The 15,061-nt window shown below is 40.4% G+C and overlaps 1 protein-coding gene across 1 annotated transcript in view; it reads left to right on the plus strand.

Moving 5' to 3' along the window:
* Positions 1–15,061, plus strand: part of LOC108081462 (uncharacterized) — a 102,233-nt gene that overhangs the window by 59,746 nt on the left and 27,426 nt on the right. Inside the window, 1 exon segment of the mRNA XM_041774832.2 lies at positions 10,975–11,838. Within this exon segment, the coding sequence (XP_041630766.1) occupies positions 11,145–11,838 (694 nt within the window). The 5' untranslated portion in view covers positions 10,975–11,144.

Here is a 15,061-nt window from a genome sequence, read left to right on the forward strand (position 1 = left end):
ACCGTTGAGAGAATTGAAACCCAAATTGATAATAAGACAAATATTAGTTTATTGAATGACACTAAGGAACCTAAGGAAGCGGATGAAGAATGTGAGCAAGAAAGTTTAGAAAATGAAGTGTTAGAAGAAAGTTTAGAAAATGAAATGTTAGGAGAAAGTTTTGAAAATGAAATGTTAGGAGAAAGTTTAGAAAATGAAATGTTAGGAGAAAGTTTAGAAAATGAAATGTTAGGAGAAAGTTTAGAAAGTGAAATTTTGAGAAAAGGTTTAGGAAATGAGATTTTAGAAGAAGAAAGGTTCGAAAGCAAAATTTTAGAAGAGACTTTAGGAAATAATAGGGACGATTTCACAAGAGAAATGATGAATATTAATATTTTAGAGGATGATGAAAAGGAAAGTTGCTTTATTATTGGTGAAAAAATTAGCCACAAGGATCGAGAGAAGTTTATTAAGTTGTTAGAGACACATTATGTTCAAGTCAAGCGACCTGAGAATCCGAAAATAAAATGTGAAATGAACATAGTGTTGGAAAACTCGAAACCATTTAGTTGCGCACCGAGGAGACTGTCATATAGTGAAAAAGAAGCACTGTTAAAAATGTTAGAAGAATACATTAGAGATGGAATTATTCAACCTAGTAAATCGGAGTATGCTTCTCCTATTGTATTAGTGAAGAAGAAGTCGGGGGAACTGAGACTTTGTATCGATTTTAGAAGATTGAACAAAATAATGTCAAAGGATAATTATCCGATACCATTGATTGATGACCTTTTGGATAATTTAGTAGGAAAATCTGTGTTTACGAAATTAGACCTTAAGAATGGCTATTTTCATGTATTTGTTAACAAAGAGTCAGTAAAATTTACGTCTTTTACCACCCCATTGGGGCAATTTGAGTTTTTGCGGATGCCGATGGGCTTAAAAACAGCTCCGCAGGTATTTCAGAGATTCGTTAATGACATATTTTCGGACATGATAAGGCAAAAGAAGGTGATCATATATATGGACGATATTTTAGTGGCAAGCAAAAGTTTAGAAGAACATTTAGAAGTTTTAGTAGAAGTATTTAGAAGGTTAGTAGAAAATAAATTAGAGTTGAGAATGGACAAATGCAAATTTTTACAAGACAAGGTTAAATATTTAGGTTTTCTGATTTCGAATGATGGGATTAAGGCTGGCAGTAAAGGGTTAGAAGCGATACAAAATTTTCCGGTTCCAGGCAAGGTGCAAGCAGTTCAAAGTTTTTTAGGTCTTTGCTCGTATTTTCGGCGATTCATTAAGGATTTTTCGATATTAGCGAAACCGTTGTATGATTTGTTGAGAAAAGATAGAGTTTTTAAGTTCGAAGCAGAAGAATTGGATTGTTTTTCGTTGTTAAAGGCGAAATTAATGGAAGCGCCAGTTTTAGCGATATACGACTACAGAGATGATGTTGAGCTTCACTGTGATGCAAGCGCTTTAGGATTTGGAGCTGTGCTTCTTCAGAAAAAAGAGGACAACAAATTGCATCCTATTTTCTATTTCTCAAAAAGATCGACTGCAACAGAAGCAAAGTATCATAGTTTCGAGTTAGAGACTTTAGCCATAATTTACGCGTTAAGAAGGTTTAGAATATATTTACTAGGCAAACGTTTTAAAATTGTAACAGACTGCAACTCTTTAACGTTAACGCTCAATAAGATTGAGTTAAACCCAAGAATAGCACGGTGGGCTCTAGAATTGCAAGAGTTCGACTATGAATTAAAGCATAGATCAGGCAAACAAATGCAGCATGTAGATGCATTAAGCAGATGCAACAACATAATGATAGTGGAGACAAATACATTCGAAACAAATTTAGTAATTTGTCAATCAAAAGATGCAAAGGTTCAAGAAATTAGGAAAATGTTAGAAAGCAGCGAGCATAAGATATACGAAATGAGAAATGGAGTAATTTATAGGAAAAGTAATGACAACCGATTATTATTTTATGTACCGAATCGAATGGAGGAACACGTGCTATACAAATACCATGACGAAATGGGTCATATTGGGAGGGATAAAATGTTAGATGTTATTGGGAAAAGCTACTGGTTTCCAAACATGAAGGACAAAGTAGTAGAGCATATTCAGAATTGTTTAAAGTGCATAGCTTATTCTCCGAAAGTGGGTAAAGGAGACGGACACTTACATAGCATACCCAAAGGCAATAAGCCTTTTGAGATCATTCATATAGACCATTATGGACCGGTAGATAGCAGCAGATTGAAAAAACATATATTTGTGGTGGTAGATGCTTTCACAAAGTTCGTTAGGTTGTACACAACAAAAACGACGAATACAAAAGAGGTGATAAATGCGTTAAAAGACTATTTTCGAGCGTACAGTAGACCGAAATGTATAATATCGGATCGAGGCAGTTGTTTTACATCGTCTGAGTTTACAGAGTTTATGGAAGATAGTAACGTTAAGCACATAAAAATTGCGACGGGCTCGCCTCAGGCAAATGGTCAAGTTGAACGAATAAATAGGAGTTTAGGACCCATGATAGCAAAACTGATAGAACCGGAAAAGGGTTTACATTGGGATAGAGTTATGGAAAAGGTTGAGTATTCGATGAATAATACGATGCATAATAGCATTAAGCTATGTCCTAGTGAAACATTATTTGGGATAACACAGAGAGGAGAAACATGTGACGAGCTAAAGGAAAGATTGGAAGATGAAGAAGAGAAAGGAAAGATTAGGAAAAACTTAGAAGATGAAGATGAGATTATTGAGGAAAACAGGAGAAATTTAGAAAAACTTAGAAGAAAATTAGAAGGGAAAGAAGAGATTAGAAATGAGTTAGAATTAGAAGAGAAAAGTATTGAGGAAAATAGAATAAATTTAGAACAAATTAGACAGAAAGCTGAAGTAACACAAAGACAGGCTCAAATGAAAAATGAAGAATACTACAATGCGAGAAAGAAGAAGGCAACAGAATATAAAGAAGGAGATTACGTTATGGTTAAGAATTTCGACTGTACTGTGGGTGCTGCAAGAAAGCTCATTCCGAAGACTAAGGGTCCTTATGTCATTGTAAAAGTTTTAAAAAATGATAGATATGTTCTTAAAGATATAGATGGGTTTCAGTTGTCTCGCAATCCATACCAAGGCGTGTGGAGTGCAAATAACATTAGACATTGGATAAAATCATAATATAATGATAAAATATGTAATTGTAATATTGTAAAGTAAAGAAAAACAAATTGTAATATTGTAATTGTAAATATGTTAAAATTGTAATTAAGTTATAGCATTAAGTCAGAGATAGAGGGCTATCTCAAAGTCAGGACGGCCGAGTTGTAGCAGGCCAGTTGATGTTATTATGATCTGGTCACACGATTGTTGGGCTACGCTCTCTGAGAGAGCAGGTTACTCTCTCTCTCAGAGAGCGCTGCTTATGAATTTCGGGGGTTGAAAGGCACGCGGCCTGTTTTTGGAGAAGTTGAAAAGAGAAGACGTAGATCGTGAACAAAAAGCAAGAAAGAGAACTGTAAAATAATATAAGAAACATTTAATACGAAATTATAAGCATAAATAAAAGAAACTAATAAATAATAACATACGGCCACAGTATTTTAAAATGAAAATATCGTTCCAGTAATGGTTCTGTAACATAGGACACCAAACCGCAAGCTATTGTTGTCTAATTTAAAAGGTTCTTTTTGGCCAAATGCGCGGAGAGATCAGAAAATAGTTAGTTTAAAAATAATTTTGGATCGTTATTTCTTTTTAATCAAAGGAATAAGAATAAATTAAATTAATTTTGTTTAAATTAAATTTGCCAACAAAAAGTCTATGTTTTTGAAAATAAAAACTACATAATAAACATATAGAGCTTACTCTTGTTATTCGTTATTCAATTAGTCTTGATTCGTTTACTTTGTGGTCAGAATTCAAACCTTTTCGAGTTTAGAGGTTTTTTTTTTCAAAGAGGATTTTTTGCACGTGTACATTTCGGTGCTATATTTTTTGCCATTTACAACATACTGGGGGCTTGATGAAAGCTTACACACAAAAGAATCCTGGGCAGTTTTCCATTGATGATCACTCCATCGACCCCGGATAGTGTAATTTAATGGTCTGGCTGAAACGAGAGCAGGAACAGCAACAGCAACAGGAACAAGGTCGATTACGTCGACCAAAGACCAAACGAATGCTGTGGCCAACTTGTGGTGGCAATAAAATCGGACCGATAAGCAATCTGGGCATTGAGGACCGACCTGCTCGTTACTCATTAGTATGCATTGATGTTGGCTGAGGGGGGGCATCGAAAAGTATTTGAAAGGGATATAAAAATTAATTTACGAGCTTGGCACTCAGTTCGAGCCTTCACTCCTTAAAGTAATGTCGCAATCTCAGCTACTCCGTGTGTGCGTGTAATTCACCTGTCTTAGATAATACTGTAATTATATATTCTTAAGTAGGCTTGGATTATATCTAGTAACATAAGCAGCTTTGCTGAAAGGAATTTAAAACAGGGCTATAATTATGAAAGTTGTTTGAAGAGTATTTAATCTTAGACAGTGACTTTAAACACTGTTATATAGTTGGAAGGGCGAAAGGCTGTTGATTATTTGTAATAATATTTCCCGCGCGGCACAGAACCTGTCTCATTATCCAGCTTTTTTGGGTTACAACCAGCTGGCTGCTTGTGTTTACTACTGCCGAATCGGATCAAAATCAATGGAACCTCTTGAGCGAAGCAATTGAAAACATTTTTTTGCGTCCAAATGAAGAGCTTTTTCTCCCCTCCTCTCGCTCCCAGACTCTGTGTCGCTGCAAACAGGCGAATGTGGGCATCCTTGTCGTTGACAGGCCAACCATTTTGCGGGTGTCCATGTCACGGCAGCGGCAGCAGCAACAGCTGAAAAATAAACGTTTCCAACTCGCACAACACATACACATCCGCCAAACTGCCAAGTGAAGACAAACACTTGAAAATAAAACCCCACTCGGCGAAATGTTCTATGTGTCTCTGTCGATTCCCCTCGGCCCTTCAAAACTTTATTATACCCTAATAGCAGGTACTCTTCCTCGAATGAATCTGAGTTAGGAATCTGGAGCAATATCTAGGCAAGTGCAGTCAGTCATGAGCTGTTTTGCGCCCAAGAGTGACTGCTACGATGATGAGACCTTGTCAATGAAATTGGTAATAGCAGAAAGTAGGGTGTAGAAGCGCCACCTTGACCAAATCCACTTCCTTCCATGCTTTTGTGTTGTTCAAAAGATGCTCCTGTTGCCACAATGGCGGACGGCGAATAGCGAACGGTGAGATGATGATGATGATGATGGCGACACTGGCAGACGGAAACACATGCACACCCATTAGGGCTGGGTTACAGGGATGAGGGACAAGGCAGATAGAACGGAGGGTGAGTAGACAGGTGGGGAGCAAAGAGCCACAGGAAAGGTGGCAAGGCAAGTTTGGGGCCAAGGCTTTGGGGTTTCCAGTTTCTCGCTTTGCCAAATAAACGTGCGAAAAACGCGGCCAAAACCACAAAAAAATTGAAGGAAAGGAGATCACCTCTGCACACCGAGTTTGTATATCCTGGCATATTGCAATTGAACCATTAAAAATCGATTCATTTGAATGAATTGAAAAGCTAACAGCAGACATTCATACATTACAGTTAAACTTTAACAGTTTCCTCAACATTTAGCGATCTTGCCCTTTCCGAAACTATACCTAAGATTATGAACATTTAGACAACTCCAAAACTGAGAGACTCACTTGGCTAGATCGTCTCGGCTGTTAATGCTGATCTTTCCTTGCGCTGCAAACTTCAGACTAATTCCCTGCAAGGGTATATATAATTGCAGCTGAAAACAAATAATAGATATCCTGGGAGAAGGAAAAATATCGTTCAAACGAGCACTCAATAACTGCTTCATATGTAATAAAGAATAGCATACGTGTCTACGTGTTTACACTGTTAACTTTTCCATACAGGATCTCTTAGTAGTTAAAAATTGTACCTCTAAGCGAAAAGTGTCAGGCAAACACAACAGCCTTCTCTCAGTGTACAGGCCTTATCCATCCACGGTTATGAAAACAGTTAGCTGGCTTGGTCGGTTGGTTGCATTCCATTCCAGGTGCTGTTATTTCAGGATCCTCCCATCCGGCAAAGGGGGAGGCGAGCAGGGGAGAGCAGACGCTGGCGCTGTTGCGAAAAGTGTGCCACAGATTGCAGCAACTCACGTGCACCCTGAGCAGCCTCCCAGGCATGTGTGTCCCGTGCCGTGTGTGGGTGTCCTGTGTGTGGATGGCTGAGCGGGACAGAGGATGAGGTGCTTGAGCCTCATATTTTGCACTTTGACGGCTGCCAAGCCAACACGAGAACGGCAATATCAGGTAACAAGTGAAAGAACACCGAGTGCCATAAGTAAAACACAAAAAATATATGTGGCAGGCAGCCGGAATGATTTTTGTCAGCCCTCGCCCACTCAATCCCACCAACATGGGGGTTTTAGTCGGCTTATGGGCAAATTTTAAGGGCATCTGCAGAAACATTTCGATGAATTTCCCGAAGAAACAAAATCTGTTCCATGCTCAAGAGTTAATTCATTTTTTTACTTACTTAAGCCTTTTATAATTAATTTCACTCCGTCGTAAATTAAAAATTCGACTTTGCTGTGGCTCCTGCCACATATACCCATATACATATGTGTTTTGTTAGGTAAATGTAGCACGGTCTGGAGGCGTGTCATTACCTCTGCGCCACAGCGATAAGCAACCTCATCATCGTCCAAAGCCGTCGGCGATTTGTTTTACATTCTGTTACCTCTGGAGACCCACTTTCGACCTACTCTCGCCCACATGCGAGTTTCTGCACTTGTCAACTCACAACATGCAGTCCTTTCATGTCTCGCCAAATACCCAAAGATTTCGAAACGAAAAGCGGTACCCGTAGATATTTTGTAATCTTTAAAAATTTGTTATACCTATAAGAATGATTGAGATTATTTCCAAAATGATTGCATTTTTAAGTGCGCGCAGTTTCTACAGGCTACTTTGACACTGTTTTCTATTGAACTTTGATTTTTTCTCTATGTCGAGCAGCTAATATTCAGCTAATCGATATCGAGTGAACCACGTAAGACTGCTTCGAAAAATGAATTAGGTAATTTTTTATTAGTTTGTTCTTCAATATATTTCAATATTTTATTCATTTAATCCTGTGTTTTATTAAAAACAAGAAAGGAAGCTTGTATACCCTTGCAGTTTGTAATTTGATTATTGAGAATCGATCCATTCGGGTTAAATTTATAGAAAAAAATAGTCGTCCGGTTTCAGAAAATTAAAACTTAAATTCGGAAATATTACCATATTTTAAGGATAATAGTTTGTTGAAAAACAGCAAAGTTATAATATTTTTTCTAACAAATTTGTCGATAATTTCTATGGCAGATATATGATATTGTAGTCCGATCCAGGCCGTTCAGGCATATATAGCAGTGAGAGTATTCAGAAAACTATGTGCAAAGTTTCATTCAGATTGCTTTAAAGCTGAGAGACTAGTTTGCGTAGAATTGACAGACGGGCATAGCTAGATCGACTCGGCTGTTGATGCTTTGCAAACTTCTGACTAAAATTCTAATACCCAGCAATAAGCCTGATAAAAGCTCGAAAACTTACCTAGAAAAGAAGCTCCACATTTACTGAAGAGGTGTCTATACCATTTCGTATAAAGATGAGACCTTAGGGTTGCATTTTAAGAACATATTTTTAATACCGTTGTTATGAATTATTTTATTTAAATAATATATTAATCTTATTTGAAATGGTAGAATTAGAACTGACTGAAATATAAAGAAAAACTTGAAGTGTCTTTTGCCCTCCACTGGTTTCATTTTCTAGGTTTTCCAAGAACGCTTATTCCCTACAAGAAAACATACCATCGCTGAAGTCGCTTATAAATCGCCAGCATAACACAAGTCATTTACAAAGCACACACACATGAAGAGCTCTTAACAAAAGGCGATGGAAGATTACATTTTGTTATAATGAAATATTTTAATGGGAAATTCCCTCGGCGTCGACTAGAAAAGTTCGCTGGCCAAAGGACTCGCGCCCAAAGCCCATTGTGGATGTGGGTGCGTCTGCGTGTGCCTGTGGTCCGGATATTTGTGAAATACCGTCTACAAAAATCCAATTTCCTATTACCTTCCTGTTTGAATATTGCCCATAGTCAACGATACGTGCGACTGGGAGTCCAGGAAGACTTTGCCAAGGGTATAAGAGCAGCAGGATGCGGAATCTAGGATGCAGTGTAGGTGGGAAGTGCACTAGACATTTTACTGCAGCTTCGTGACGAAGGGGCCACGAATACTGGATAATGGGTAGGTAACCAGAGTCGTTGTGCGGAATGCCACGCAATCCCGACTGCACGTCTTCTGGGTTGTTTACTTAAGCGTCATGTTGCGCACTCAAAGAAAAGCCTCTCTCCTTTTGGCAAACTGGCCGGGGCTTGTCAGGCGACTAATGTAATCTTGGGGAAACTATTTCAAACCACTTTCGTTGGTCGTAAATCACGGAATCAATAAGGGTATTAAAATGGGAATAGCAATTAATGAATATGGCTCGAATTAAATGCTTGCTCATCTCGAGTCCATTGTAGGTGATTTGTACTTGTTTTCTTTACATTTTGTGTGGTTTCGCAGCGAAACTGCTGTTAAGCTAAATATCCTGTTCTCCATTCTCAATCGCAAAAAGCTACGTATTTGCGGGAAAAATCAGGACTTGAGTTGCAGCTTGAACACGATTATTGTATTGTTATAATAAAGTTCAGCTTCATTTCCTCTACCGTGCTTCGATTCGCATTCCGGCTCCGGCAACTGCCTCAGTCTCACGCTCAAGTGCGCCTAAGTATGTCCGTCCCTTTGTTGTCGTGGCCATGGATCCCTCTCCCAGGCGCCCCGGCTTGCACTTAATTTCCCTCTGCGTTCACATGACTGCTCTTAGGGAGGAGAGAAGTGTTTGCCCTGCACTCCAAAGCTTGCTCAAGCATGGAGAAGGCCACCTGACCTTCGGCTGGAGGAAGGATCGCGGAATCAGCCGGGAGAAGCTCGCAAGTGCCGGAAAGAAAGGGCCTGGTATGATGGCGAGCCACAGGCTACATGCCTCCTTCTCAGTCAATACATTTGACATCCCCAAGCTCCATGCATCATGGCTTTCCCCTGTAAATTGTAATTTATTTTAATCTCATTTTAATAGATATTTATGCTTTGTTTTCCAACAAGTCAATAAATTAGGCTCCCACCTCTGCTGCTTCGTTTCTGCACTTGATTTGTTGACAGTTGAAAATTGGATTGTTCAAACGGGTGCCTGGCCACAGTGCGAACGATCGACTTTTGGTTAGCTATAAATTAGGCGACCTTGGGGAAATTGGAATTTGATGATAATAAAGTGCAGCACAATTTATATTTAAACGGCTGTTCAGTTTCCAAGTGTATATGTATGAGTATACCCAAAAAAAAAGGACCAAGCGGTGGCTTAAGAGCTTAACAAGCTAACGGCTGTTAAGGGGTTAGGTGTCGGGCCAACAGCACACGAAACTGGCAGCAAAGTGCTCCATTTTTCTTAGCGGGAATTTCCAAAATAAGAGGAGAGAGACTCGCATATAACAAGAAAATCACATTAAGTGGGCAGCAGTCGGGCTTGTTTGCTAGTTTTGTTGCACGGGAACCCTTGACAGCAAAATGGGCGAAATGCATAAATCATTTTGCAAACAGGTGTTGCCAAAGAGAGCGGAAGCAAAAGCAATGGCATCGGCATCGAGTTTTTGTGAGGTAACCAGGACCACGCATGCGAGGGTCTCCTCAGCGCAGTGCTGCGAGGTGGAGCGAAGGCGCCAGCATAAACTGCTCAGCTCCTTGTTGCTGCTGCTGCTCCCGTTGCGCACTTGCATAAGTCTATCAATAAATAATAAATTTGTACTTCATTGAATTTGCAAAAGCAATACGCTGGATAGACTGCGTGCAGAACGCACTGTGCTCCTGGCCCTGAAGTGGAGCTAAAGCTCCTGGTTCTGGTACCACATCCTACTCGTGCTCCTGCTCCTGCTCCTGCTTCTGATGCTGCTGTTGCCGTCGTACCATTAATGATGCAGTTCTACAGCTCGGCAGCTACAGCCGAAATCCATCACAACGGCTTGGAAATGTGCGAGCGAAACTCGCTTAAAAATAATACCCACCAAATGCGATTTCACGCATTGTTCATTGTTGAACGGTTCACCATCGGGAACCAGCGGGAACTTGGTCAAGGACCTCCATTGCCTTTCTGCGGAGTAATGATGCTTGAGTAGATGGAATTATGGGAGTAGAAATTCTGTTCAACCTTCTCTTGTGTTAAATGAAATATTATAAAATCGATTTCAGAGCATTATGTTTGTTATTTTTACGGAAAAGAAGAAGTCAATGCAACGGAAATATTCCGACAGGCTGCCAAGGTTTTTGTTTGATAAATTTCAGGAATCCTGAGCACTAGACAGAAGTGTATTGAAAAACTGTCCCTTATGGATTACCAATTCCAAGCTAATTCAAATGATATTGCTTTAAATAGATGGGCTGATTTTCAAAATGAACAGAAATTGAAATTTAATTTTGCACTAACGCTTGCTGAAAATTGTCTAGTCTTTTGCATCATCCCCAGCCCTTTGATGGCAACCAGGGCAATCCAATGGGATTATAGAGCGGCTTACATAAGCTTACTAGAGTCCAGGGTTATTCCCATGCACACACACCAACAAATTCTCACTTTAACACCGAATGCAACGCTGCTGGCAAATTGAATATATAATTTAATTTATTTGTTCGCCATTTTTTATCAAAACATTAAAAAGACCACAAGGCCTTACATTCGCCATTATGTGTGTACGGTCGACATAGACAGTATGAAGTGGCTTCTAGTTCTAATTTATTTGTTCGTATCTCACTCGCTTCTCGCAGATGCCCCGACGCCTTGCTGCACTCTGTCTAACCCTGCCACCCACTAACATGTGAATGCCCAACATGCTACTAAAATCACTAAATCCTGCTAGCACAGACTAAAGCTAACGATAGAGAGGTCTGCTACCGCTCCCGCTCCTGCTTCCGCTACCGAAGGCTCCAGATACGCTATGGCCGGACCACAGGTGCAGCACAGCCAGCGACCAAACAGCGCCTACTACACGGGTCTCAATGGCAGTGGAGGCGGAGGCGGAGGAGGAGGAGGAGGTGGTGGCTCCGCCGCCGGTATGGCCAGCAGTGCGTCGCACACCGGACTGCATGCCCTGCGCCAAGTGAGCAACGAGACGGAGTTGATATACCGCGGAAGTCACAGCAACGGCACCGTCAACGAACTGCCCTCCAGCGCCGCCCACCACCAACTGCTAGCGGGTCGCGTACAGCACCACCAGGCTCAGCAGCAGCACCACCACCAGCAGGAGCGGCAGCAGCAAGTGAGCAGCATTGCCGGTACCGGATCGAGTGTAACAGATGCTCTGATCGGACCCATAACCACCGGCGGCGCCGGCAGCGGTGGAGGAGCTGCCTCCAGCAGCGGTTGCACCTCCGCGCTGGGCCTCAAGAAGTCCAGCACGCAACGCAGCATCGAGATTATCGTGGACGCCAGTCAGTGTGGCAGGGAGGTGGTGGCGGCAGCAGGATCAGCTGCGGCAACCATGGAACCCGAGGACGTGGAGCAGGGCGGCGGCGGTGGCCAGGAGTCCTCGTCGTCGCACCGGAAGTCATCGCGGCATCGCCACCGTCCGCTCCACCGGCGGCTGATCACCTATGTGCGGAACCTCTTCCAGGGCAGCACCACCCAAAATGGTAAGCCAGCGGGATGGGGTCCATGTAGGGAAAACCACATCCCCAAGCATACATTTCCCCGATTTCGAATACGAGTGCATCACCTGCTCGCCTTGCCTACACCCATTGCTTAACTTGTAGCGGGGCTAGTAAAGTAGAAAGTGGAAAGAGTTTCTCCAAGTTAAACGAGGGTACAACTTATAATAGTATATAGATATTTCCCTTGAACCAAAGCTGATGATTATTGCTACCGAGCTATTTAAATTGAATTTATATAAAAAGTTTCGTACAACCCGGTCTAGATCTTCTTTGTCAGCTATATGTCAAAGCCTTGAGGTTTCAGTTATAACGTATCTTCAATTTCATACATCAACAAGAAAGGAAGCTAACTTCGGCACACCGAAGTTTGTATACCCTTGCAGATATTATTTCATTAAATTTTACCCATACTTATTGTTTAGAGTTTGACAGTTACAGTTTTACATTCCCAGTTTTTCATTTTCTCTACATCTACCGATCGGTTTATATGGCAGCTATATGATATAGTTGTCCGATTTTCATAAAATTTATACCAAAATTCTGAACAAATAAAATAAGCTTATATCTCAAAGTAGCTAAAAATAGGTTGAAAAACGACGAAATTATAATGTTTTTTCTATTAATTTCCCGATCGTTCCTATGGCAGCTATAAGATATAGTCGTCCGATTTTCATGAAATTTTTACCGAAATTCTGAAATATAATAAAATGGCCATATCTAAAAAATGGTGCACAAATGTTGACAAACAGCCAAGTTATAATTTTTTTTCCAAAAATTTATCGATCATTTGTATGGGAGCTATATGATATAGTCGTCCGATCCGGCCTGTTCCGACATATATAGCAGTGAGAGTATATAGATGACTATATGAAAAGTTTCATTCAGATAGTTTTAAAACTGAGAGTCTGGTTTGCGTAGAAACGGACAGACGGACGGACAGACGGACAGACGGACAGACGGACATGGCTAGATCGACTCGGCTGTTGATGCTGATCAAGAATATATATACTTTATAGGGTTGGAAGGGTCTCCTTCACTGCGTTGCAAACTTCTGACTGAAATTATAGTACCCTGCAAGGGTATAAAAATCGTAAATAAATTAGTGCGTTCAGGCAGGTTACTCTACGGTTAACCAATGAACGTTGGCACAATAAAAACAAATGTTGCCCAGGAAAAGATTGATGCTTCTTCAGGAATGGTGTCACTTAGATCGATTCGTGTTTCCGATGAGCCAGTAATTTTGAATTTTTTTTAGCTCATTTAGTGACTGGAGAAACTAATTAATCAATGGTCAGGCCCAGCTGCATTCCCTGTTGTTTCTCACCGAACCTGGCCCACTCACCGCCTCCCACCTTTGATTTGTTCCTTTCTGCGTACTCTACATATTTATCTTTTTGATTTTTGTATTTTTTGTAGCTCTGAGAGGTCTCCGGGTAGCCTGGGGCTGCCTCACCAATCGTAAGCAGCAATGTCTCTACTTCTGTTAACCCCTTAAGCGTCCTAACCCATTACTGCCCATATGCCGTATGTATGCATGGGTCTGCATGCCCCGCCCGCTGGCGTTAACCCGATTGTTTTGCGGCTGGCCCTAACCAACCCTTGCCAAAAACGTGCTGGCCATTTTCAGTTTGGGTCAATTCATGGCCATGAATGCACTGCTTTCCGGCCGCCCCTAAACCCGCTGCTGATATTTTTTGCGCATCTTGAGGTTGGCGGGCGAAAAACAATAACTTAAAAAAAATTAAAACAAAAAAAAACGCTCGTAAAACGCGCCTGTTTTTGTCGCCTAGCCGAAATTTATGCATGGCAAACTCTTTTCAATTTGTGGTTGTTTTTTTTTTTTTGCCTAGAGTTCCTGCGGGCGGAAAATCATCGCAGGCGCTTTGACTGCTGTTAGAGGTTATATGGTACATATGGTGTAAATATTTTTGGGTGGACCCGTAATAGATAAACAAAAGGTTAAGCAAAAACAAGAATAATTAAAACACAAATAATAAATAAATCGGGTGATCAACATAACACACGCAAGGGAGAATAATTGCACATTTATTTTATTAAATAATATCTGAGGTGGCGGTTATGTTTAAAAACAATTTATACAAAACGACACAATCAGCCGGTAATCGAAAACGGCAAGAATTTTTCGTTTTCGTTTTTGAAAACGAGAAGTTGGTGCTTCGGTAATCGAAATCGAAAGATTTTTTCGATTTGAGAAACGGGCACCTTTTTCTGGCCGGAATGAAAAGTAAATGGCTTTTTCTATATGAAATCAGATCTTATTTACAAAAGGAAAAAAATAGTTTACTCAGTGGTCTGTTGATGTTTATTCCACAACACCATAAGATCATTCTGGCAGGTAGTTATTTATTTATATTTCTGACCCCACCTCAGATTTGACAACAAAATTTTTGCCGTGTTCAACCAGTTTTCTCGGTTTGGCGATAGGTCGATAAGTTCACCGCAAAAAGTTATCGCCAAGGTTGCCATATTGTTGGTGGAACGAAACATCCAGTTAAAAATACTTATAAAATATAAATGAATACATTAATAACTTTAAAGGACCGCCAAAATGGTTGTTTATAAATAATGCTATTTAATTGTACTACTTAAATAGTCCAAATTAACCAAATAATTATTTGAGACCACCGGAATTAAAACTGTGAAAAGTGTGGCAGCATCTAAGGTGCCTAGATTTGCTTAACTCGACCATTTTTTGCCTTTTTTTGGCTTAGAAAAAGGGCAATTGTAAATATAATAGGCAGTACTTTACGTTGTTTGCTTATTACCAACAACACAAGTTAGCTGCTTGAGCAGTGAGAAACGATGAGAAAACGAAACATTCCGATAGCAGAAATTTGCCGAAAACCGGAGCAGCTAAAACGAAAACGGTTCGTTTTCGCCCAAAACGAAATCGAAAAAATTTTACGATTACCGGAGCAGGCCTTAATATATTAGCAGTTAGGGTCCATCCTAGCCCATAAAACAATCGTTTTGGGTTAATGCAAAGATCTACTTTTTCTAGAGTATTCGCATTCGAGTCCACCTGCCAAGCGAAACTTTCGCATTGTTACTTATCAATTCGATTCGATTTGATTTGACCTGAAGAGCCTTCCGAAGGCCTCCGCTTAACCCTTTTGTGTGCGCTGTGTCTAGCATGATTAATTATGGAAATTGATGGACGGAAGGATGAGGACCGTCGCTCAAA

The sequence above is a fragment of the Drosophila kikkawai genome, chromosome X (assembly GCF_030179895.1).
Source record: "Drosophila kikkawai strain 14028-0561.14 chromosome X, DkikHiC1v2, whole genome shotgun sequence".
NCBI lineage: Eukaryota > Metazoa > Arthropoda > Insecta > Diptera > Drosophilidae > Drosophila > Drosophila kikkawai.